Source organism: Gadus chalcogrammus, chromosome 9 (assembly GCF_026213295.1).
Source record: "Gadus chalcogrammus isolate NIFS_2021 chromosome 9, NIFS_Gcha_1.0, whole genome shotgun sequence".
NCBI lineage: Eukaryota > Metazoa > Chordata > Actinopteri > Gadiformes > Gadidae > Gadus > Gadus chalcogrammus.
This window is the reverse complement of record NC_079420.1, coordinates 3,707,686-3,733,042: the sequence shown is the minus strand read 5'-3', so window position 1 is coordinate 3,733,042 and position 25,357 is coordinate 3,707,686. Positions and strand designations below refer to the sequence as shown.

At 42.7% G+C, this 25,357-nt stretch overlaps 1 protein-coding gene across 1 annotated transcript in view; it reads right to left on the bottom strand.

Moving 5' to 3' along the window:
• Positions 1-2,536: 2,536 nt before the first annotated feature.
• kitlga (kit ligand a) overlaps positions 2,537-25,357 on the bottom strand; it is a 26,978-nt gene continuing 4,157 nt past the window's right edge. The window contains exons 2-10 of the mRNA XM_056598657.1: positions 12,532-12,642; positions 11,763-11,819; positions 11,452-11,604; positions 9,641-9,818; positions 8,688-8,750; positions 7,770-7,870; positions 7,481-7,590; positions 7,213-7,277; positions 2,537-7,109 (exon numbers count right to left, since the gene is read on the bottom strand). Of these exons, the coding sequence (XP_056454632.1) occupies positions 7,247-7,277; positions 7,481-7,590; positions 7,770-7,870; positions 8,688-8,750; positions 9,641-9,818; positions 11,452-11,604; positions 11,763-11,819; positions 12,532-12,642 (804 nt within the window). The 3' untranslated portion in view covers positions 2,537-7,109; positions 7,213-7,246. The remainder of the gene's footprint in view (positions 7,110-7,212; positions 7,278-7,480; positions 7,591-7,769; positions 7,871-8,687; positions 8,751-9,640; positions 9,819-11,451; positions 11,605-11,762; positions 11,820-12,531; positions 12,643-25,357) is intronic.

Here is a 25,357-nt window from a genome sequence, read left to right as displayed (position 1 = left end):
TTGATCTTATCTGCGCAACGTTTTTTCTTTGTCTCTTCCGCGTCGTGTATTGACAGGTACAGCTGCGAATGTTGTTAAAGCAACAACGGATCTGAGAAACGCCTGAATACATCTTTCACTCATGTTCTTTTGGCAAAATATATATATGGATTATGGGAATCCATTTTTTTGGCCCTCCTCTCTCAACATTAGCCCGATGGTAATACTTAAATATAAATCATTAACGTAATCATGAGAGTGATATGAAAGAACTTCAATACACGATATATACCTAGATTGGGGAGAAACAATTTTAACTCCGCTCTCTGTTCCCTATGGCGAGGTAAAATTGCTATTTTCAAAATAAAACGTAGCAATAAACTGTAATCGTTGCAATCGTGATTGTAAAACTGTTCCCAAGAAACAGTCACTACATTATGATAAGCCTGCAGTCCGATGAAAGTTAAATTGCTCTATGTATGACTAAACAGCTCCAGGCAAGAACTCATTAAGGCAATTATAAGACACAGTAGAAGTTGACTAAGTGAACAACGAGCACAAAAGGCATCCTGGAGTGGTTTAACGTATCACTTTACTCCAAAAAACTGTCCTAAAAAACAAAACATCCGCTGTTACACATTTATTTTGCGCACCAGAATCCGAAACAACCATGTCCGAGTGATATATGGACGAGGGACACTTCAGAGCACACGGTTTTGCTCCTCAGAGAGAGGGAGAGAGGGAGACACACACAGGGCTCATTAGCGGATGACTCGATGAAAAATGAATTTGGAGAATGCGTGACCCTCTTTTATAAGTATTTTAAAGCCGCGTCCATCCTGGGACACATCTGTCAGGAGCGCTGGCACAAACCCCTGACACTCTGGGACCTGCGGTGTCAGCCCCCTCGCGGTCACAAAAACAAAACAAAAAACGTTACTTTGTCTTGTCCGTGCCTTTTCCTTCATTGTTTTTCCTCTCTGTGTTTCCAACAGTTTTCGCAGCTGGATCCCGTCTGTGGGAGAGAGGGAGAGAGGGAGAGAGGGAGAGAGGGAGGGGAGAGGGGTGGCAGCAATGGCTGCTCCTGGCTGTGAGGTATCTTTGGATGGGTTAGCGAGGTTGCTGTCGGTATTAAGCGCTAAAGTTCTCCGGGTGATGTTTACGGAACCTAAGGAAGAGTCGGATTTGCTCTTTGGGTGTCCTGGTCATTTCCTGTGAAAAAATAACATGAGACACCCTCTGAGGGCTGCTATGAAGATTATATATATATCATATAAGGAGAGAGAGAGAGAGAGAGAGAGAGAGAGAGAGAGAGAGAGAGAGAGAGAGAGAGAGAGAGAGAGAGAGAGAGATTTACTGAGGTGTATATAAATCATATATATATCATATAAGGAGAGAGAGAGAGAGAGAGAGAGAGAGAGAGAGAGAGAGAGAGAGAGAGAGAGATTTATTTACTGAGGTGTATATAAATTAATATCAAAGCCTGTTATCTTAGCTAATGAATGACACATAAGTAAGCCATTACCACAGATTTACGATGGTATTTATTTTTTACTTTTCCACAATCTGTTTTTCATTTGACTCCAGGTTGGACGTGCTGATTTCCCACGTCGTACCGTCACATAGGCTAAGGTATAGGCCTGCGTTCTGCACAGGGAGAGCATCATTGGGTATAAGATCAGAGTTCACAGCTGCCTGCAACTCCCCTATCTGCGCGGAACAACACAAGCAGCACCGGATGCACAAGGGATCGGTGATCACCGGCGGTACGTTCATTATTTCGAAGGCAATTGAACCATTTGACAGTCATGTGATTCCAACTCGAGCCGATCCATCTATCCAGCCGAGTTACGGCATGGAGCCATGGCAGGAGGTCACGGCGTGATCTTCTCGGGGGGAGGGGGGGGGGGGGGGGAATGGGACGAGCCATGTGTCGCTGATGGTGGAAGCCAATTAGCATGTTTACGTCAGCAGCTGGCCGTCGTTCATTGTTGTGGTGCTACAGTATAGCTATTCAAAGCGGCACAATCGCACATTCATCACGCCATATTTGTGAACAATGGCCGTATGGTGGACATTCTTGTGTTCTTTTTTTGCCCCGGTTCAAAAGACAATATGGCAAGGGCTAAAACGGTCAATGCAAAGGGTGTCTGGTGTCTGCTAATGTCTCTCTTTCTAGCTTTTAGTCTACTGGCTTTTCTTCTGTTCTCTTTCTGTCCGCCGACATTGTTATAGCACAATGTCATTGTGCTATATTTAAACTGCACTTCTTCAAACGCTACCAACTCCAACTGTTTTTCACGTTAAAATACTTTCATTGCAATGAGGGCCTACATCTATCTATCTATCTATCTATCTATCTATCTATCTATCTATCTATCTATCTATCTATCTATCTATCTATCTATCTATCTATCTATCTATCTATCTATCTATCTATCTATCTATCTATCTATCTATCTATCTACATATATAACCCTGCACTACAAAAATGTCATAAAATATTTATATAAAGTAACTCAATTAATAAATAATGTGAGCCACATCAATGTATTACTTCCTTATATTATAGTTTAAACCTCCCATCATCCATAATTGAGCAACAACTGTAAAACAAATAAAAGTTATGACTATACCATACAGACCTCAACATTTTTCATCAGCTCAATATTATATTGTGGACATGGTTTATATCTGTATAATATTATCCACAGTTAACACTTTTAATCGTGGCATGACGCCAATCTCTGTAGTATTCAAATCATGCTTTTACGTCTAAATGCTCACATTAACAATTCAAAGGATAGGAAGCCCCTAAGGAAACTGAAAAAAATGAAAAAATGCAGCAGGAGCCAGACAGAGAGTTGATCTAATTAAGAAGAACGTGAGCGATGTCCTCCCAGAAACGAGCCAGACGCACGCATGGCCAGACCTCATTCATCATCCTAACATATTTGTATGGTGTTCACAGACCTCAACCTAAGTCAGTACCAGGTTAACCACATCAAACACTCACCCGGTGAACAGTCCTTTTTCACTCTGTGGTCCTTTACAGACATGTTTTCATAAGTCATTCTGTATGATACACAGACAGACAGAGTACATCAACAGAGTGGGCTTTTTAAATAAAAGCTTGATATAAACTTTTTAATGAGGTAACAAAATACTCTTTAACAAAACTCCAAGGGAGAGATTCAACCTGACTAAGTAAAGGTCAAACTATAAGCAGTCAAAGACTCGTTACTCAGGTAAAGAGCCTTGAGACATGTCCGTTTGACTCCTACTTATTTGTAATGGCCGCTTCACTTTCTGCCACAGGTGTACCGGGACCTGAGAGTGTGCAATGTCAATGTGTGATGGCAGCTGCTCTTTCCCTTAGAAATATACACTTTTATGTCAGTCCCTTGACTTGCACGGTGCACACAAAGCCTATATTACAGGTCAGGCTTTATGTGCAAAGGGTTAGGGTCTCTAGGCTTGTTTGTGTTTATGAGACAGAGATGATTGCATGCCAATACTGACTACACACCACCGGGCCTTACTCTGTGAACCCCTGGCAAGTCCCACAGCTGCTGATTGACAATACACTTGATTCCACAGCAGTTGAATACATGTACTTTATTTGTAACTCATATATGTTTTGTTTAAATTTATACAAAAATACACAATGCAGTAGAGTTTCACCCCAGCATATCAGCCAGGAAATAATTACATATTTTTTTTGTTTCTCTCTTTTTTTGGCACCCAGACTGATTTTCTGCCTGGAGCCATTCAAAACCTCCCAGTGAAGTACAATGTATGCGGTCACTGCAGCTCAGAAGCACTGTTCAGAATGCAGATGACCTCTCTCTGCCCTTGTCTCTCAGAACATGGAGTGCACTGTCAGAGAGCAGGGGGCCGTCCTGGTGAGCGCAGGGCATCAGCCTCAGTTATTCCCACTCCTCCGACACGCATAATGGACATTGTCACTGACTTTGACGGACATGGGAGACTGTCTACAGATTCCAAAAGCCTTGAGAAGCTGAGCACATCTTGTGTGTTTAGTCTTCTTATTCTCCTTCTTCCTTTCCCTCCTCTTCTTCTTCTTCTTCTTCTTCTTCTTCTTCTTCTTCTTCTTCTTCTTCTTCTTCTTCTTCTTCTTCTTCTTCTTCTTCACAGTTTAAACCTGTTGCAGTTCATACGCTTTAACAGATTATGTAGAAACAACAACAAAAAAGAAAACTGTTGATGGTTTTGTGTGTATGTGTTTCTTGTTTGATATGTGCGCATGAGTGTGTGGCTATCCTGACCTGCCCAGTTCTTAAGATAGAAGCCATAATGTATGAACGGCTTATTTTGGCGCAAATCTGTGGAAAAATACGACAATTCTGAGCCTACATTGCGACAGTTGGTTTGTTCTGAAGGTTATTCAAGAAATCCATTTTTTTTAAAAACAGCAAACAACACTTTTCATACACCAAGCATTTTCAGAGATAGTCATGGTGAGCTATATTCATGGGTTCTATATGTGTTTGTGCTGAACACCAATTTATTATTTTATTACCTTGCTTTTTTTGTACGGCTACTCAATTTTGCAAAGTAAATGTATACCAGCAGAAAAATAAAAACGGTTCCCAATGGCAGATCTCTCAAATATATAGTTAACTAATTATAAATCAAGGAAACCAAACGCAGAGGGTTGTGTTTAGCAAGTGGTGGACATCTACCGCGGTTGTTGTCTGTGATTGTTACAATGTGCAGCAGTGTTTTGAGGAGAATCCAATGGGAAAAGACTACAAGGGCCTTTACCGTTTTGGACCGCCAGGAAACATTGAGAGGCTTTGACAGTTCCACATGGAGCCAATCTAACCATTCAAATAAGGCACAAAACCAACCGCTTGGACAGGGTGCAGAGCAAAAACGCAGTCATGTTTCACAAAGGATCAAATGTTTAAATCCCCATGATTTACGCTGCGCACACTCGACTCTCCAGTAATTCATTTGAAAAACACTGTTCCTCTGCATGTGGCAAAACTTAGAACATATAAACCTCTGTGTTTCAGCCAAGGGTCTTGAGAAGTCATTTCCCATAAACACACAACACAAAATAAAGAACGTTTCCCCTTTCCGTTTCCAGACTCATAATGGATCTCAGACCAGGTCTCATAGCACGCAGCCCTGCCAGGGTCTACTGTGCCTGATTCCAGAGGAATCTAGTATCTCTCTGGACCCCACACACTCCCTAATTGCTTGGCTTCATGGTTTCAAATGTGAGATGCAGACTGAACAGTGCAGACGCCTTGTTGAGAACTCTTTTTTCGATTTGCCCTTAGCATACATTTAGCCTGTAGCCAGCAACCCTTTATTTCGTTTTTCATTTCACATCTGCACTAAATAAGGCCTTTTCTCATACATATAATGTTTATATACTGTGGCAAAGATTCAGGAGTGATTTGGGGGATTTTTTAACGCATTACAACATACACATTTCCGGGAATACGTGCCATGTGAGATGGGTGTTAAAGCACATCAAATTCTATGTGAAGTATCTGTCCACTAGCACTTGTGTGAGAGTCTGTGTACATTTTATGGTGCATGATTTCATTGTGCAAAATTGGAACTAAACAAAAGGTAGGTCTGGAGAGAAAGAGGAGGAAGCATGAGGAACAACATGGAATGTGAACAACGCACTCTCAGCCAGGGATCTGTTTTGGAATAAACTATTTTTCTCAATCTTTGAAAGCTACCCAAACCGGTTTCCCAAAGCATCGGTCATCTAGCCTGGTTTTTGCTCTGATGCGCCGATTGGTTTCCTTTAAAAAGCGATTATTCTCATATATGTCCCTTTCTCATATACATATAAGGTTTTGATGTACACATTTATTTTAGTTAATTTTCTTTATAGATAAAAAAACAAAACACCTTTTGTATACCTGCTCTTTGAGAGGTTCTGAACACTGCGTACCAGAGAAGGTCACGGCATAGCGTGAGAATGAAAGGTCGTCCTTTGAAGCCGTTGGGATCTCTCCCCTGATCCTCATCAGGGGAACGCGGTCATCGCCTCTCCTTTTTTTACAATTTAAATCGATATCAAAGCAGCACATTTTGTGTGGGTTCTCTCTCTATATAATCCAGTCCTATAACCCAATGACCCAAGTCCTACACTGACAAACACATCACGCCACACATGGAAATGTCTCTGGTAATGTAACGTTTGGGGCTTAGAATATCACAATTGCTTATAATTCATATCATTATGTATTTGTGTTATACATAACAAGAAACAATTTATAGATGCATACGTTGTCCTGTAAATGCGCATGTAGACAGATTCCTGATTAGCAGAGGCGGGATTGAAAACATTGCCCGTTGTCATATCCGTAGCAGCAATACGATGTTGCTAGAAATAAATAAATACATTACACAACCGTATGGGTACTTGGCTGATCCAGATACACTGCAAATACATCTTTGAACTACAATGCTCTAATCTTTAACATGACGTCCTCTGAGGGGCCCATGATGGGGTGAGGGTAGTGGTGGGGGTAGGGGGTGGATATCCAGGAGGGGTGATACTTAACAGGAAGGGGGACCAGAGGTAGAATTCATGCCTCATGAAAGAAATATGCAACAGTCAGAGCGTTGTGCAGACGGGATGTGCTCCGGAGGCAACGTTTGTGTTCTTGTCCTGTCGTTTTGATCCAAAGAGGTCTTGATACAGCAGGTGGAGATCAACGATTTTTTTTTTTTTGCAGAGGACACAAAAAAACTGAAACAGAGAGAATCCGGGGGTGTTGTTGAAGGATGTCACACGTCAACGAAACAACAAAAAAAAAAAAAAAAAAAAAAAAAGAAAAAAAAGAGGAATCCTTTCTGCAAAATTGGTATGTTCTTTTGAGTATGACTGGGTTAGTGTGTAGTCTTACAAGAAAGGCAAGCTTGTTCCAACATGAGCAGGCGTGATTTAACCAGGAGAAGAAAAAAAAAACAGCTGGGACAATAGCGCTGCCATTGTCACTTTTCAGAGAGCGGTCGACGGGGAGGAAGCGAATGCAGACGGTTGACCAATGGAGCCGGCGCCCAGGAATTCAGCCCTTCGTCGTCCGCGCGGCCCTCGTCTTCCTCCAACAACAGGAGAATCAAGTCGAAACCTATCGGGGGACGGAGCAGAAGCAAAAAACAACAGCCTCTTAGATCAGCGTGTCAACGGCAATCTGAGATCTGTGGGTGTGAAGGTGTGAAGTTATGCCTCACCACTGCCACTGGTGAAGACTTGTAAATCCCCGGATTACACCGTTTCAATGACGTTCAGCTTGCCTCTGTCATGAGAAACAGGGACAGTGTTAGATACTCCAGAATAGAGAAACAGGTGGATTGTCATGTTTTTTTTTCCGAGGATTGATGGGAGAAGCAGGGGCGCTGAAATTATTTGTGTGTGTGTGGGTGTGAGGGGCAAATTTCTCATAAGCACATGAGGAATGCGGAGCCATATTAGAATCCAGTGTACGGGGAAATCGCATACTTTTCTGCTATTTCGCCATCTAACCGTTGAGCGGTCTCTTGTGTCCCTGTGAAGAGTCCTCCGTCTTCATTATTCTGCTCCACATCGTCCCTCTTTTTTCTTGATCTGACCTGAATTTCGGGAGCGATCACAATTCCCAATGAGACCAACAGACAACACAAAGAAAAAACGTGTTTTTTTCCGTTTTAGAAAAAACGGAAAAAAAGAAACAAGCACTGAAAAACCCGATTGTGTCTCCAAGATGTCTCAGGAAGTTTCAGTTTCAGCCAGAGGTCAAGGTTCAGCTCACCTTCCACACGATCAGGAATACAATGGCCGCCAGGGGAATGAAGAGGAGCGAGAGAAGGCTTCGCTCCACAGCTTCTGGCAGGAACCTCAGCGTGTCATTCCCTGTGTAGACAGCACATCACACCATCATGAGTCGCTGCGGGGTGCAATGCAGTCGTCTGTCGTCGCTGGCATCCAAGCGTACTTTATCACCAACAGCAACTCAGTCCATCCTCAGGCTATCCACACATTTTTCTAACATTAGTTTGTGTCTCGGTGGCAACTTAAAAATGTATGTGCTGTCTCGTTTGTGATCATCAACATTTAAATATCACAAATTGTTAACTTTTACCTTTTCAAGACACATTTATCAGTATATTTAATGTAGGAAATTGTACATAATTGCCTAATATCTATACACTTTCATATACACTTTTACTTTACTTTACTAAAGTCGCAGCTGACTTTGGAATATGTATTTTGTCATAGATAAATAAAGTTAAATATAGTTATAAACCTAGAGTCATTCAAGTGACCACCGCATGGAGGGCATGAAGTGAATCCGGACTAGCGCTATATGGAAATACAATCCAGTCGACAACCACAAGAAAACAACGTCCAAAACACACGTAGCTTTACATACTCAACAGACTTTCTTTGTCAGAGTCCCTTGGACATTTCAAGAGGAACTGGTTTTAAATAAACGTCTTGTTTCGACAGGCTTTGTATCAGTTTAGCTTTGTGATCCGACTGTGACACCCGGTCGGTGACTCAATTGAATCCAGTTTTTTAGTTAAGCCGTCGTCACAAAGTTAACTAACTTTGTGACAACGGTTAAAAAAGTTGCTAAAATTATAGAGTATTTTATTTTATTTTTTGCTATTATTCTTGCTATTAATGTTATAACTTCCCCTCTAAAGGAAGATAATGCAGTGCTTACATGACTTGCAGTCCTTGGATGTGGGATCGCAGTCACCTTTAGTATTGAACGAGGCGCTTGATTCTGGAAGACAAGAGGGAGAACACAGAGCGAATGAGACGTTGTTTCAAAACCGACACCAGCGGACCAATCAACAAGCAGCCAATCAATCGGTCAACGGTAAAAAAAATATCAAAAAGGGGGTGGAGTGTTTACTCGGCAAAGGATGAAACTGGGCCTTTGTGGGGGACGCCACAGGAGTCACCTCACTGTCTCCTATACCCCCCGCCCCCTCCCCTCTCCCCCCCCTCCCCCCTCACATAAAAGATGTGATGTGAATGCAGGGGGCTGAAGAAAAGCGCAGTGCTTGGGAAGATTGGGAGATTGCGGGGTAATCAACACGTATACAAGCGCTCTGGGTGAGCTCCTTTCTTCCTTTCAGTCCGCGCTACCTCAGGACATCTCCCTTTGGTGCCGTGACTCAGCCAGGCCAACAAAAGCACCATCCAAGCACCATGCCGTTTCAGGGTCATTGTCTTGCAAAGTTCTTGTCAAAGAAAAGAAAATGGCCACCTTGTTGGACAACAAAGCATTAAAACCCGGTCCTCTAGAGAGCTGCTCTAAAAAAAAAAAGAAAAAGGGACAGAACCAGGGCCTTTTTTAGCGGGCCTGCCACATTCACAGTCGGTTCTCAAAGCTTAAGCGTTGGAGAGCCGAGGGTTGTGCGTTTGAAACCCTAGGAAGAGCTCAGTACAGGGTCCCTAACTCTGGTAGCGTCGTGAGGAACGAGTCGAGCCGGAGAAAAGGGAGCTGACACCGCGAGAAATAAAAACGAACGTCTTCGTAAAAAGTAAAACAGAATACGTCAGATGGAATAAAAGAATAAAAGTCAACAAATTCAGCTCTGATAGACGCAGGGAATGTGCAGATAGAAGTGAGGATGAGCGCCAGGAGGAGGGTGTGTGAGCATTCACCTGTAGCGTACGGTGTGGACGTCTCCTGTGCTGCGCTGGGACAGGGCGGAGGGTCACAGTCGGCTGAATCGTCTGGGAACTGAGCCTCCATGAGGAAGTCCTTCACAAAGTTAAAGTATCGCGCAGTCGGCCACTTCTCTTTCCTGTAGTGGCACTCAAAGTCATACATCGTCATCTCCTGTGGAAGGGACAAACACATGGGTTTGGTCAGTTGACATGGCGACAAACGTGAAATGCACGTTTGGCTACCCTAAATATGAATTGTACAACAAACAGTCAGTATTGCACAGACTACAGTACTAATAATGATATGTAGTGTATGCAGTGGCGGCTGGTGGTTTTTAAAGTGAGGGAGGAAGGACTGCGCGCTTGGTTGCCATTGGCATGCTTGCACTGTTGGTGTATGGTGGCATAAGAATGTGAGACTCAAGTTGTTTCAGGGTGTTTTGGTGAACTACAAAATAGCAGGGAGAGAGTTATGTGAACAAAATGTATACAAAGCCACCAGTGGCATCACTGTAATTTGAGAAGGAAAGGATGCAAAGCATATTAGTCAAATCAGGCCTACTATTGATTTGTAAAAGTAAATCAAAAAATCTGGGCCTATCATTGGGCCTATTTTTGCCCTCACTGACTGAAGTTATTTAGCTATGTTTATTTTCAGTTACAATTGCTTGTAATGCTACCAGTAAGTCATGCGTACCTAGCAAACCATGTAGCACTCACAACACTGAGGTTGCCATTACTTCTGGTGACCTTGATTTTGGGAAGTGGTCTACCTCTTTCTTTGGTCGCTAACTTAGCACTGTAACTGAATGAATGGAATGCTTTTTGTAATAAGACGTTAACAATGTCCTCCGTTTCCAATGTTTCCATTGTGCATTTAGGATCGCGCTATCGCAGATTTCACTTGCTCTGCGTCTTTCAGACTGAACACCGCGGCAATGCAGACCGGGTTTGCTATCGACAGCGTTGCCAGATTGGGCAGATTTCCCGCCCAATGATGATCTTTCCAGCCTAACATGGTTAAAAGTAGCCCAATTGGGTGGGAAATCGGACCAATCTGGCAACACTGCTCAACATCCAGGGATCCTGCTTATTGGTTCATAGCGCAGACGGATAGATTTTTGCGCGAATCATACCCCTTAAGCACCCACTCAGAGGAGGATTTTCCTCCTCTCTCCCATTGAAACCCATGTTATCCACCGGCCGCCAGTACTTTCGGGAAAATGAATGGGAGTGGACGGCGGCTTCCGGAGGACGTTCCTCCCTGAAGTAATTGTCAATAGGCGATAGGGGGTGCTAATGTCCCTTTACCCAGGGAAACGAACATTATATATTCAAAGGCAATAAAGTAGTCATATTTAAGGGCATTAATTCATTACAATAGTCTGGGCAATCTACATTTTTTATTCTCAACAATGTTAGGGAGGATCTTCCTCCCTCTCCTCAATGGAGAAGCCTCCACTGAGTGTATGATCTATTAGTATCTGTAAACCAGGCCTATTAACTGACTCACTATTAACTAACTACTAAGATAAATACAATGCAATGATTAGAAAGAAATGAAATTATTTCAATGACAGGGAAGCAATGTGGAGTTATGTATTATTTTAATGTCTAACATTCGTGGTATAGACTTAATATAGACCATACGGTGCTGTGGTTTTGGGAGAATGTTTCAATTCATGTTGCCCTGGTTTATTGTATGAAACCCAGCAGTTTACTGTGGGTTTACAGGATCTCCATAAACGTAAATAAACAGGCATTTAACAGTGCCGTAATACTGAGAGGTAATTGTTTAGACTTACCACAGATCCCATTTTGAGACGCACCTCTTGCAGCATTTGTATAAAAATGCTGATATCTTTTCTGTTTGATGAAATGTTCCCAAATGTATGTGATAACTCTTTTAAACTGTCCTCCAAATAATACACATTTAAAGTCGCCCAACACATCCCGGCCTACAAGAGAAGGAGGACACGAGAGATCATTAATATCCAATATAATGTAGTTATATAGATGCAATATAGTTTGAGGTCATGACTTATGTTCAAGAGCCATTCATGTTATTGTTGATGTGTACACTATCGTTCGCTGCAAACCAGCCGTTCTTCCTCACCTCTTCTTTGGGAACAAAATGTACAGGAATCTTGTAATCTTTAGGAATATTTTCTCTCTGAAAGAAAATTTAGAAAATGCAAGAAAGAAAAGTCAATAAGATGAACATAAGGCGTGACTTTGTATTTGTTAATCAAATTATATGATCATGTAACACAGTTTATACTCTTATGCTTGACGGAATTATGTGATTATAAGAACACAGGGCGCAAGATAAATACAGAGAGAGAGAGAGAGAGAGAGAGAGAGAGAGAGAGAGAGAGAGAGAGAGAGAGAGAGAGAGAGAGAGAGAGAGTGAGAGAGGGGGAGAGAGAGAGAGAGAGAGAGAGAGAGAGAGAGAGAGAGAGAGAGAGAGAGAGAGAGGAGAGAGAGAGAGAGAGAGAGAGAGAGAGAGAGAGAGAGGGGAGAGTTATGACTGGCCTTACATTAATTAAGAAAAGAAAAGGCCTGACTGCATGAGGGCAGAATGATCACAAAAAATAGCAAGACAGAGATACTGAGAGATCCACAGAAAGACAGACAGAAGGACAGAGATACAGACAGGACAAAACAGATTGACAGAAAGACAGACCGACAATGAGACGGATGAACAGAGGGCGAGACATCACTGGCAAACAGACAGAGGGACAGATGGGCAGACAGACAGACGGACAAATAGAGGAACAGATCGACGGACGGACACACTGACATCCACTTAGAAAGACAGTCAGACATACAGACTTCTGGCCATGCTAACCAGTCATACAGGGCGTTCGGTGTCTCTCTCTCACCAGAACAGCCAGTCGGTCGATGTCATCTGTCACAGGGTTGACGTCAAATTCACTTGAATAAACTCCAAGCGTGATGCACAGCAGTACGTGGACATAGGCGCGTATCCAAATCTGTGGGGCGAGAGGAAGACAAACACTGAATAACGGTCACGTAGTCACATTCAACATTCTGAGGCAACACGAGCCTACTAGGGAACTTTATCTAAACCGCCATCTCAGACGGTTACACAGGCCTTGACTTGTTTCCAAACATTATGATTAGTATTTGTGTTATTGGTGTTAAATTATTGCATTACAATAAAAAGGACGTGCTTCACCGGAAACCAATAGGCTAAAATTACAGATAAAAGAGGTGTTAAAAAAAAACACAGAACCCCGACAAAAATCACAATGTTTCTCAATGAAAACCACTAAACTAACCAATGATAAACCCCAAACCCAGTAAGACAATATAAACATTAAACTGTGAATTATACACTTATAGTTTCTCAGTGCTTGATTTTGTATTTCAATGCTCAGCTTGAGTTCTGACAGAAAAAGTGTGCGCAGAGAGTTATGTATGTATGTATATATATATATATATATGTATAATTTAGCATTTATTTTACAGTACAGTGTCCAAACACCATTCATTCATACACTCAGCCGCCCTGTTACTCCTTCTCAACCTCAGTCAGAATCCTTTAAGAAGCGCAGCATGGAATGATCCAAAGAATCAACAACGGGGCCCCAGAAGTGGGTCTTTTCATCTGAGGAAAGCCACTGGCCCAAGGGGTGGATTAGCAAGCAGTTCTGGGAATCAAAAGACACGGCGGCAGTCTCCCCAACATCTCAGCGGGGGCTTTAATGCCTGGTGTTGCTCATATTTTGACGTTTACGACATGATCTCAACGGTGGTTCCAGGGAATCTCTGGTCCTATAATGTGCTAGACGAATGTGCTTCTTTAAGCCCTTGCTGCGAAAGATTCCCCGCGCATCGTTCTCTGATTTATCCCAAGAAGGGTCAGGTTTTCCATATTTCTCTTTTGCTCAAGGCTGAACAGATTTCCTTCAATACAAGAGGAAGGGAGAGAGAGAGAGAGAGAGAGAGAGAGAGAGAGAGAGAGAGAGAGAGAGAGAGAGAGAGAGAGAGAGAGAGAGAGAGAGAGAGAGAGACACACACACACACACACACACACACACACACACACACACACACACACACACACACACACACACACACACACACAGGAGCGGAGGGTGAGTTTCATTGCCAAAACACACACGGTGAGTCAACTGTTCACAATCCCTTTCCAGGCATATTACACATGCATCAGTATCCCACGGAAACCACATCGGTGAGAGCGAGGGGTGAAGCACCCTCTCTCGGGCCCAGGATGCTGAGATGAAACTTATTTGAATTTGCATAAATTTTTTCTTTCTTTTCATGTTACATACTAAACACAGGATTTTTTTTTTTTAAAGTAGACGAGATCCAACAGTCAAATAGGTGTTTATGTATGAATGACTTAAGAAAAAGTCCACGTGTTTGAAGAAGCTTTTTCAAAGGGAACCCTCCATCACTATAAATAATCGCAACGCGAGAATTGGAGTCTGCGTCGACGAGGCTGGATCATTGCAGAACTGTCGACCTCGGCACCGAACCGGCTGCTACCGAACCGCGTTCCACGGAGACCCTCTCATAGATGGAGGACTGAGTGGACGAGCGACGCGTTATGTTCTGGAGGACAGCTCAGGCTGCGCGGAGCCGGCGCGTGGGTGGCTCGTTCGCTTTATTTGGAATCTTTAACCACCGTCAAACACGGGGATAAATTACATGGGCCGCTGCATAATAGCACTGTAACATGATATGATTACACGCGTTCTTTCAAATAATTGACACGCAGACACACGCACACACGGACACACACACACAAACGTAGCCTACAGACAACCACACACACACACACACACACACACACACACACACACACACACACACACACACACACACACACACACACACACACACACACACACACACACACACACACAAATGTAGCCTACAGACAACTACACACACACGCACACACAGACATACACACACACATACACACACACACAAGCACACACACACACACACACACACACACACACACACACACACACACACACAAACACACACACACACACACACACACACACATACACAAACACACACAACCACACAAAAGGTAGCCTACAGACAACTACACACACACACACACACACACACACACACACACACACACACACACACACACACACACACACACACACACACACACACACACACACAAACATAGACAACCGCACACACACAAACACACAGTTTTCGTGATGGTTTAATGCGTTGGTCTTAAAGGTTATATAGGATTATCACTGCTTTGAGCCCAAAGGCCGGACAGGGAATTGAAGAAGTCGTTGATGGAGTCCAGATGCTTCTCCATTACTAAAATAGAAGCCAAATACATCTGGCTTTAAAAACAGGCAGGCTGGTGTGTCTAGTCTCGAAAGCAACGTTGTGCTTCGCATGTAACAAACCTTGTTCGATGTGTGCATTCATTCTTTATTTATTACTGGCAGTTGCAATTGTTTCAGGTTTGGCAACATGCTTGCTTTACCCTGTATGGCTATAACCGGAAAGTGTAACTCAAACTGAACAGAACCAAACCAACTGTAACATCATGTTGATTCTTTCCTCAATCTCCGATTGATCTACATTTTTTCAGATCAAAGTGTCTATCGTTGGTAACACCGACCCAATAGGCCTATGATCTGTGCACAATATCCTGTTGACAGCATTCACCAAATGAATAGTCGGTTTAAAATAGCCCTGCGCCTAATCCGTCTCACATTGTGTGGGAACGAAGCCATTGCTGGGAAATCGAGCGAAAAACAACCGGCCCTCTGAGGCTTGCGGTTCGGTAAAAGTGTTCTCAAAGTCCTCTCAAGATCCCACTCACACACCAAAGCTGAGATGTAACAGCGGGCGTTCAGTTATTATACTGAGGTTCCCTCAACGCAAGAAGCGCTCCAACTTCTGGCCAACTTCCTCCACCATCTTCTACGTAGTATTGATGTGATCCGCTATACAGCTACTGTATAGATACAGAGTAGGCTGTAAAGCCTACTCAGTATTCACCAGACCGTGAAACATATGAATCATTTTTAGAATCCCTCAGCCATCCACGCCACAGATTCCCGGCCGAAGAAAGACGGAGGTAGAGCAAATTGCTCATGTAGTTTACTAATGCTGTATGGTTGTTCATGTTTTCGATAAGGTTGATTTTATACAAAACAAAAGTTAAATTTGCCTATCTATGTCCCACTATGTTCATCACTGTGTCTGTGTGTGTGTGTGTGTGTGTGTGTGTGTGTGTGTGTGTGTGTGTGTGTGTGTGTGTGTGTGTGTGTGTGTGTGTGTGTGTGTGTGTGTGTGTGCTCCTTGCACTCTGCTTGTTTGTTTGCCCTGGAGTTGAAGTGAAGTTTTGTTCCAGATGGAGCCCACCAGCGCATGAGCCGACGAGAGGTCATGGATCTTCACACTTCTGTTAAGAAACTTAAACCGTCTCTGGCTCATCCATCCTCGGAAGCACTCCCTGATGACCTCCTCCAGAACCTCATCTGTCCCCCTCTTTCCCCAGCACACACACAAGCACACACACACATTCACACACTCATATGCACACAAGCACACACACACACACACACACACACACACACACACACACACACACACACACACACAAACACACACACACACACACACACACACACACACACACACACACAATACAGGCCTCCCCCCCCCGTTCTTTTTTTATTGAATAATATTGTTGAGGAAGTTGTGTCCAGGGATGTACAAACATCAGAAAGACACACACACACACACACACACACACACACACACACACACACACACACACACACACACACACACACACACACACACACACACACACACACACACACACACACACACACACACACACACAGAGATCCAACAGGGATTTCTGGACCTGATTGAGTGGCTTGTGTGAGCTCTGTCCTGAGATCACAGTCCCCGTATAGAGCAGGGGTCTCTCTCATGCTCAGCAGGATGAGGCAGTGATGAAAGCCATCTGTGTGGCTATTAGTCAGCCCCTCTGTGCTTTATTGGACAGCTTTATTGGACCTCATAGTACACAGCCTCCGCAGGCTACCTGCTTCATAGCGTTGTCTGTGGCAATCTCCGTTGGTTGCCAAGTTATCCCTAGGCCAATAATGGTTAGCATGTTATAATTTGGGAACACCGGAGTGAATTTGCGTTTCATCAATAAACCCATAGTTCACCAGTCAGAAACTCAAGCCGAACTCTGATACATGAGGGGCTGTTTATTCCCGTTGAGGTGTTAATCGGACCGCCATTGCGGTCCGATTTGATGTTTATATCCTGAATCACACTTCAGTTTTCAAACTAAGAAAAGATCTTGAGGAAATTCCCTCCTTCCTCCCTAGGGTGGCTGCAGAATAATGCCATCATTTCCTGCCTTGGATGACTGTGAACAACAGTGAACAACGTTGGGAAAGCATCTACGAACAAATTGTTGTATTGGTATAGGCCACACAAACAAAATATTTGTGAGACAAACAGTTAACCTGCACTGCCTATGGTTAATGAACCTTAATTGTACTTAATTAAAACGGAAGGGAACAGTCCATCACAACCATGGTTTAAACACACACACACACACACACACGCTATCACAGGCAGGTTCAAGTATGAGAGAGATGCGTATGATTTGACACAGAAGCACAAAATTCCTCTCTTGACAGGGGTCTCAATCATTGGACTACAAGCCGTAACACATACTTTAGGGAGAAACTGCAGTTTCTTTTCAAGCGGAACATAACGTCTTTTTTTTGGCAGCTGAGCTCGAGGCCTATGCATATTTATGTTGAGTGACAACTGAACTTAAATGCCCTTACACCATGCTGTGGATGTAACCGACAAGCATCAAGACAGCCAATGTATCCTTACTATCTATACTATATCACATACATAAAGCTAGCACGCTGGTTTCGCATTAGCGATTGCAGGTGTGTAACTATGGTGTGCAGCTTGGTCTGTAATTGCCCAAAGTATAGTTCCGCAACCTGCAAGATGCCGGTTATAAAATACAGATGGGCTAGTCAACCTTCAGCCCTTACTTCAACCCTTGAATACACTATCGTGCCCCGGAGCAAGGCTGTCCTTCACCCCTATAGGCTGGTGGGGCAGCCCCTCGCTGCTCTTGTGCAGTCTGGCTAAGGTGTGCTGGGGGTTGTAGGCTGAACGCTAGATTGATCATTGCTCCACTGTACGGACCGTCTCGTCCCACGTTGCATTTTCTTGATAGAAGTTTTTCTTTTTTTTGTGGTATTATTCTTGTGTCCAACAGACCTGCTTCAGTTTAAATATCTGTAAACATTTTGAGAAAATCACATTTGCACATGGCCCCATTGATTGTCATTTATATGCAATGGGATTCAAACAACGGTGAACACACGGACCGCAAATCTAAAATAAATCCTCATGAGGGAAATAGGACATCTGGTGTATTCAAAGATCACACGAATTTTCGGATGTGCCGTTATGTTAGCCAATATGCTCTTTCCAAGACACAAGACTTTGGTCCCTATAATAAACACTGAATAAAATGAAATCAGATAACGGCTTAGAGCAAAGTGGAAACATAAAGCGAAGCATTGTGATCTTGTTTGGCCGTTTCCCTTCGTTCTGTGGTAGGTAGTTATCTATGTGGTAAGCAGCAGCCACCCATAAAGTCAGGAAAGCTTCACAAACGAGTTGTTTCTTTAAACTTAGGGTTAGGGTTAGGGTTAGTACCACATAATCACGTGGTCGCCGTGGTGATGTCTCTGCGATCTCGCTCGGCTTGTTGTGCTCGACGCATGTTTGTTTTGGCAGTTGGGATGTGCGTTGCGGCGTTAGACACGGGGCTGAGACCTGTCGGTACGAGGGGCCTTCCCCTCGTCTGTGGTGTGCTCAGCCGGCGGCAGCATCGTGCACCTGAACCGAGGGCTCAGAGAAAACCCTGTTTTTTCTCCGGTCACGCAGATTAGGGCTGCTGGATTATGGAAAAAATATATATTTATAGGCCTAATCACGATTATTTTGGTCAATAATGAAATCACGATTATTCAAACAATTATTTTTGAGTTTGATAACATGATTTATTTATTCAGCATGTCTCTCACAAAAAACACTTTGTAACTGAGAACTTTGCAATTTTGCCTTAAAAAATACAAAAAATGGTAAAAATAAATAAATTCAAACCTAAAATAGTGTACAGAGATGTATCCAGCTGTTCTTTCTATAAAACATTTATTAAAAAATATGCATAGAGATAAATATTCATATTCGTTTTTGATTGTTTGAAGCTAAAATCGAAATCGCGATCAAAATTCGATGAATCGCCCAGCCCTACAGAGAGTAATGCGACCTTGACCGACAGGCCACTCAAACACTCATTGAACATGCAAAATAATTTGCGCATTAGCACGAATGAAACGAGGATCTGCAGGAGACGAGTGACTGTGCTGGGTGGGGGTGGTGGTGTCGGAGGGGGGTTGTTCAAATTGGTTAATCTCCAATTGGTGTTGAAATCGACAATAGGTTTTCCTTTCACCATTCACTCTACTTCGGTGTCTTAACATTAACGCGCGGGAGTGGATCGTCTTCCCCCGAGCGACGGACAACCGTGCGAGGGGGGGGTCGAGTCGAAGCAGGAAAAGGAAGCCATTACGCCGCGGTGAGATCAGGGAAGAGACTGCGGGCCGCTTTCTGTGCGTCCGAATCGAATTAGCATCTGAAAACGCTCCCAAGGACTCAGGTGCACTTAGAGGGAACAAGTTCAGGCTAACAAAATTAACCCGTGGCTAACGGTACGGGGGAAGGGCGTCACGGACCATTAATCCAGACCATGTGGAATCAAAGCAGTACTTGGCGGCTATAGCAAGAAGCACTTTAGATCATTAAGGTCTGAACTAGCTCCGGAACGGGGTGGGGTGGGGCAGGGGGGGGGGGGGGGGTCTTCTTGGTTGGCTGTTTTAGAATCCTCCGAATGCGTAGGTAAGACCAAAGATTCCCAACATAAAACGTTGGAGTATGACACTTGATACACTTTCCAGCTCTGTTGATTCCAATGAAAAAATACAAGAGAATGAACCTGTATTTAAAGGGTCAGGGCGTCAATGAAATGAGGAGTGGTTCTTTATAGCTAGGGTGGGCAATTGTTTTTGTCATATTTGTTGGAAATATATTTTCCTCCCGAGAGCAATCATTAATTAATTAATTAATTAATTCAAATGCTCTGACAAAACAGTAGATAATCTGGTATATGTGGCTGGCCAAGGGCTTTGATAAACCTGTTTGATAGTTTGATTTGGCCCGAATAAAATGATGGAATGGCCTACCTCCCTGTCTACCTACCTACCAGCCTGCCTGCACGTACTATTTAATAACTGTTTAGTCATCGTTTCTAACGTTATAATACTCTACTTGTTATAGGCCTACTTTAACCGGACCGACCGTCGCGTCAACTGCATGCTGGGAGACTCTCTACTGTAAAGAAGAGTTAACTATTCAACATCACTTACCAAATAAGGTAATACGAATGACACATAACAGCCACCGTGTACATTCGGGTAAACATTTTGTCTCAGAGTCTAAAGCGTCACAGCGCGGAGATGGCCAAGTCATGGATAAAGACCTTTTCTACCTCCAGACGCACCTTCATCAAATATCTGGCACCATCAAATGTTCAAATGATGATCGATTTATGCAAGTTATGTTTCTGTTTGACACACAAATCTTGTTTGTTGCATACTTTCACTTAAATTAGATTAACATAATTAACCAATTAGGCAATTAATAACACTAATATATGCTAAATCTAAATGAGCCCAGTTATCTATCTAGAGAGCGGGTCCTCTTCCAGGGGGTCCCCCTTTCTTACTTGTTTGCTATGACCAATAGTTTTACTGCCTAATAAATCAATGCAATTTATAAATCCATCAAGGAACATAACTTGACAGTTTGCTACACAATGCTGATCCTAGCTTAACCTTTTACCTGATCTCCTTCTATAATACAGATGTCTTTTGTAATTTTAGATTCCCTTCTCGAATCTCTGCCATGAGGAAATGGCAGACAACGTGTAATCAGTACATTCCTTCTCTTTCCTTCTTTCCAATGAATCCATCAAGGAAATATTCCACACCTTAATTAAAAGTGTGAGAAAAGTTGAGATAGACAAGCTGGTGTGCCAAAACAGTTTCCTGGTTCGCTGAGGGTAAAATCCAGTAGACAAGACGCCTAAAATGAAAGTTATTTACTGTGTGACTAGCTAAAGCTGGGTACACACTAGACAATTTTTCAAATTTAGAAAACATGAGAGGCAACAGACCTAACGATAGATTAAGATACATTTAATTGTTTTGGTGGTTTGGTATGTGTAAGGAAATAATGTGGCGACACTGCACAGCGCAAACTAACAGATTCCACGCACAATGGGCTAGGAAGCTGAAGTCTTGGAACAAGTCTTGATTTGAATTGAATTCAAGACCTTGAATAGATTGAATGTGGTTATTGCTACGCATTGGTCCATGTCCTTGAACCTGGGTTAGAAATCCACACTGTCGTCTTATAAACAGTACATTCATACAACCGTCTCAAGTCCACTTACAACAATCCCATTGAGGGACGCCTGATCATCGGCTTAACCCTTTCCCTAACGGCTGGAATTTCCAAAATAAAGAATTGTTGTAGTAAAAACAAAGGTCTGAGTGTGGTAGTGAGGGAATCTAATGCATCTTCCAAGCCTGCTGGGTTCAGGTCTCAGGGTAGTCAACTTTGCAGCGTTTTCCCTTGAGTTGCATGGAGGTTCAGATGTGTGGGACAGCACCCATGACAGTGTTAGGGTGAGGCGTGAGGGGTAGGGTCAGCTACAAGTTCAAGTATCACGTTGTTTACATTATATATTCGATGTATAATATAATTATTTATGTCTTCCACCTCCTTTGTTCTATAAAGAATCTGTCTATCTTGATTTATTGCATACAATACATGTATAGAAAGTTATAGCACAGCAAAAAAACATTGTGCACAATTCCACATCATTGGTACTTCCATCATTGGAGTATTAACAGAGAAGCTGTACTCCAAATCCTAACAAATTAAAAAAGGATTGAGGTGTCTGAAATCCGTAGGCTTCTCCAAATCAACAGCCTAACAAACACAACGCACGCTGCGGGAAGCTCATTGGCTCAAGTTTACCCCCCAAAACGGGGGACAAGCCATGGACGCCCAAGACGCAGAAAGATGAGTTGGATCTGTGAATGTTTTGACAGGCCAACTTTTCTTTTTTTAAGTGTTGAATACGTTCTGCCCACACAAACACAGACACATGGCCCCCACGCATGATTCACACTGCAATTTGTCGCCTGTCGCGCGCCTCAGAAATGTTAAAGCTTTGCAGGGAGAGTGCACACGGAAAGTGAGGGTCAACCCCAGTGTTGGGGCCAAATAGTGGCTCAATAAATGCCATGGCCGGGCGAGCACTGTCTGTGAACTACGAAACAACGTTGTCAACAACGCCCGCTCAAGAAACAGCCCATCCACACATGCTCCTGTACTTGTAGCCGACAGAACCAATCCTGTGCCTTGTCTCAGAGAAGCCAGCTTGACTTTTACTTGACGGAAAGACAGCAGAATATGAGGACAGAGAGGAATTGATGCTCACACAAACAAACATGGATGAACATACACACTCTCGCCACCTGCTTCTTGCTACTATGTGGTGCAGTTCTTTTGGGGGGGGGGGGGGGGGGGGGTTCGTGACCAAATTGGGTCTGCCCTCACTATTCCGATCACGTCGAAGATTATTTGACTGATAATTGTATTGATAACTGAGATAGCATTAACATTGTCACTCTGAATATCTGAAATGTCATTTGATCTTGTTATGCGGACCACAGATGACAAATTGTGAGCTACTGCAAAAATGTCCCATAACACACACAAACACAGAAACAGTTCATGCAACACATCGGCCAATGTACTTGAACATCGTTCAGAAGACTACACTGTTGTTATACAAACGGTACATTCATACAACCATTGCCCTATGTTTTCTTCCAACAATCCCTTTGAGTGACACCCAATCATCTCCAAAATAAAGACTTGTTTCCGTAAAAAACAAAGGTTTAAGTGTGGTAGTGGGGAAATCGAATGCATTATTCACGCCTTGATTGGTTTAGGACTTGTTAAGAGTCAGCTGTGCAATGTTTTCCCTTGGATTTTCCGATGTATGGGACAGCACCCATGATCACCTGAAGCATTTGCATGATGACTCTCAGCACCATCGATTATTTTTTCGATAAATATAATTACTATAGGGTGAAGATACCATAAAATAACCTTTTAAGGTCATTTGTAAGAAAAGTCATCGGTTTTTCTAAATAAACTACACAAGAAATCAATCGTACCCTTAATTAATATTTAAAAAAAGCCATGCACACACACACACACACACACACACACACACACACACACACACACACACACACACACACACACACACACACACACACACACACACACACACACACACACACACACACACACACACACACACACACAGCTGCTGGATAAGCCACTGAATGTGCATGTAGTTTAAGTAGCTTCTCTGACAAAGTTTGCTCAAGGTTGATGTGGATTAAGTAGCTTTACGGAATAAGATAGCGACAAATAATCCAAACCAATCACTTCACTATTAACTTTGTCAACGAGCCTAACTTTGTCAATAATTGTTCCTTGGTGATCCACACATCCTCCATAGAAAGGAGCACATATTTTATTAAAGGGTTTTGTTCTCCAACTTAATGTTGGTGAAAACTAGGAATACCAGTATTTGGTGACTTATCTGAAATCTGGAATCCAGCATCTGCAAGATGTCCAAAACCATTAATTCTTGCATCAGCAGATAAACACTCCAGAACCATATTATGGCTAGATAGAAGCCATCATCTTGGTCCTAGAAGATGATAGAATAACTATTACAACTTGCTTAACAAATCACCAGCCAAACCCAACTCAACGACAATACACAAATCAAATAATTTCTTGTCTACAGAAATATATGAGACAGTTGTCTAAAGTTTTTTTAAATTGAACACTCATAAATCATTCATGATAATCCTAATCTCAAACCAAAGCCAGATATGCCAGTTTTGTTCCAGGGCTACTGAGGAATGCAATACAGTTAGTTCAAATAATGACATAAAAAGGGTACCTTTTTGTTAATAACTGTGTTTATGCTCAACACCCGGCTTAATTACTCGTTAGTCAGTTGTTTAATGGATAACTTTCCCGGATTGATTCTTCCTTCTTATGAACTCAATTGGTAACTTCTCACTAAACTCAACAGTTTCCCTGTCCTCTTATGTCCATAATATGACAATCTTCCCGGAAAAATTTGGATCAGGCCATGACTTGGTACGAGATTAAATAACCAAAACACGCAAAAAAGTTTCCAAAAATAAACTGGACAGCAATGTGATACGATTTCTATTTGGTCACAAGACACACAAGACAAGGGACTTGTCATGAGAAACCAAAGCAAGAACAATTTCGCTGCATAGAATGATTCGATTTGGCTGTTAAATAAGCAAAGAAAATAGTTGTTTGTCGTTAAATTAGTTTGTAATGTCCTTCCATTCTTCTATATTGATTCTATATATGTTTAATTTATTGCATACTATAATTAGAAAGATTAATAGTAGAATAGTAAAAAAAACATTGTACACATATTCACACAATCTATACAGTAAAACTCTAACTTGTACTTCAAAATCCTGGTAATGAATGATCGCAGAATTGACACATTTGATTTAAAATCAGTCATGGCGGTTTACCAAAAAGCTTGAATGACAGAAATCTATTACGCACATATAGTGCTACATGAAAGCAAAACTGCATGTTTATTACCTTAATATGCATCAACAACACTGATTGACACAACAATGTCAAGGTTATAATACTTAACATTCTGTTTATCACTAAAAATGGATTAAAAGACGTTGTATCTCAGACCACGAGACTGGCCTGTGACCGAGGAATGAATGGGAATGTCCGACCCGACCTGGCCAGTCTCGGGTTTGGGCAGAGAATCAAACCTTTAGGCTTCTTAGAATCAACAAGCCACACTGATACAACATGCCCCTAAAAGAAGCTCATTGGAAACATGACCTTACGAGGTCCCACGACACAAGAAAGTGGGTGGCATCTATAAAAGGCAGCTAATGTGGATTCGTACAGGTAAAACATAGGGCTACTTTTTCTCTTGAATAAGTGACGGTTTTGGCTTTTGATTGTCGAACACTTTCTACCACGCACACACAAAATATGCCCCAATGCCTCTTGACTGGCCCAGGGTCCAAATGAGCATCTGACTGCAATTTCCACTCGAACGTTGTCCTTCACATGATGTCCCCCTCCTTTCCTGCTCCTTTGATATGGGAGGATGACCCCGACTGAAATAAATGGATCAAATTGTGCATGTCATTAGAAGACGATTTATTTTTATGCACATGGCGCCACTCCGCTTGTAAGGATCCTTTAGGGCTTGCGTGTCCGGCTGAAATGCCTTCCAGGTTCGGGGGCTGGTAAACGGTGTGTTTGTGCGAGAGGGGTCACAGAAGGCAGGCTGTGTCTTTCACGCAGTTAGTCTAAAAATGTCCAATGTGATCCAGCTATGTGGACTGC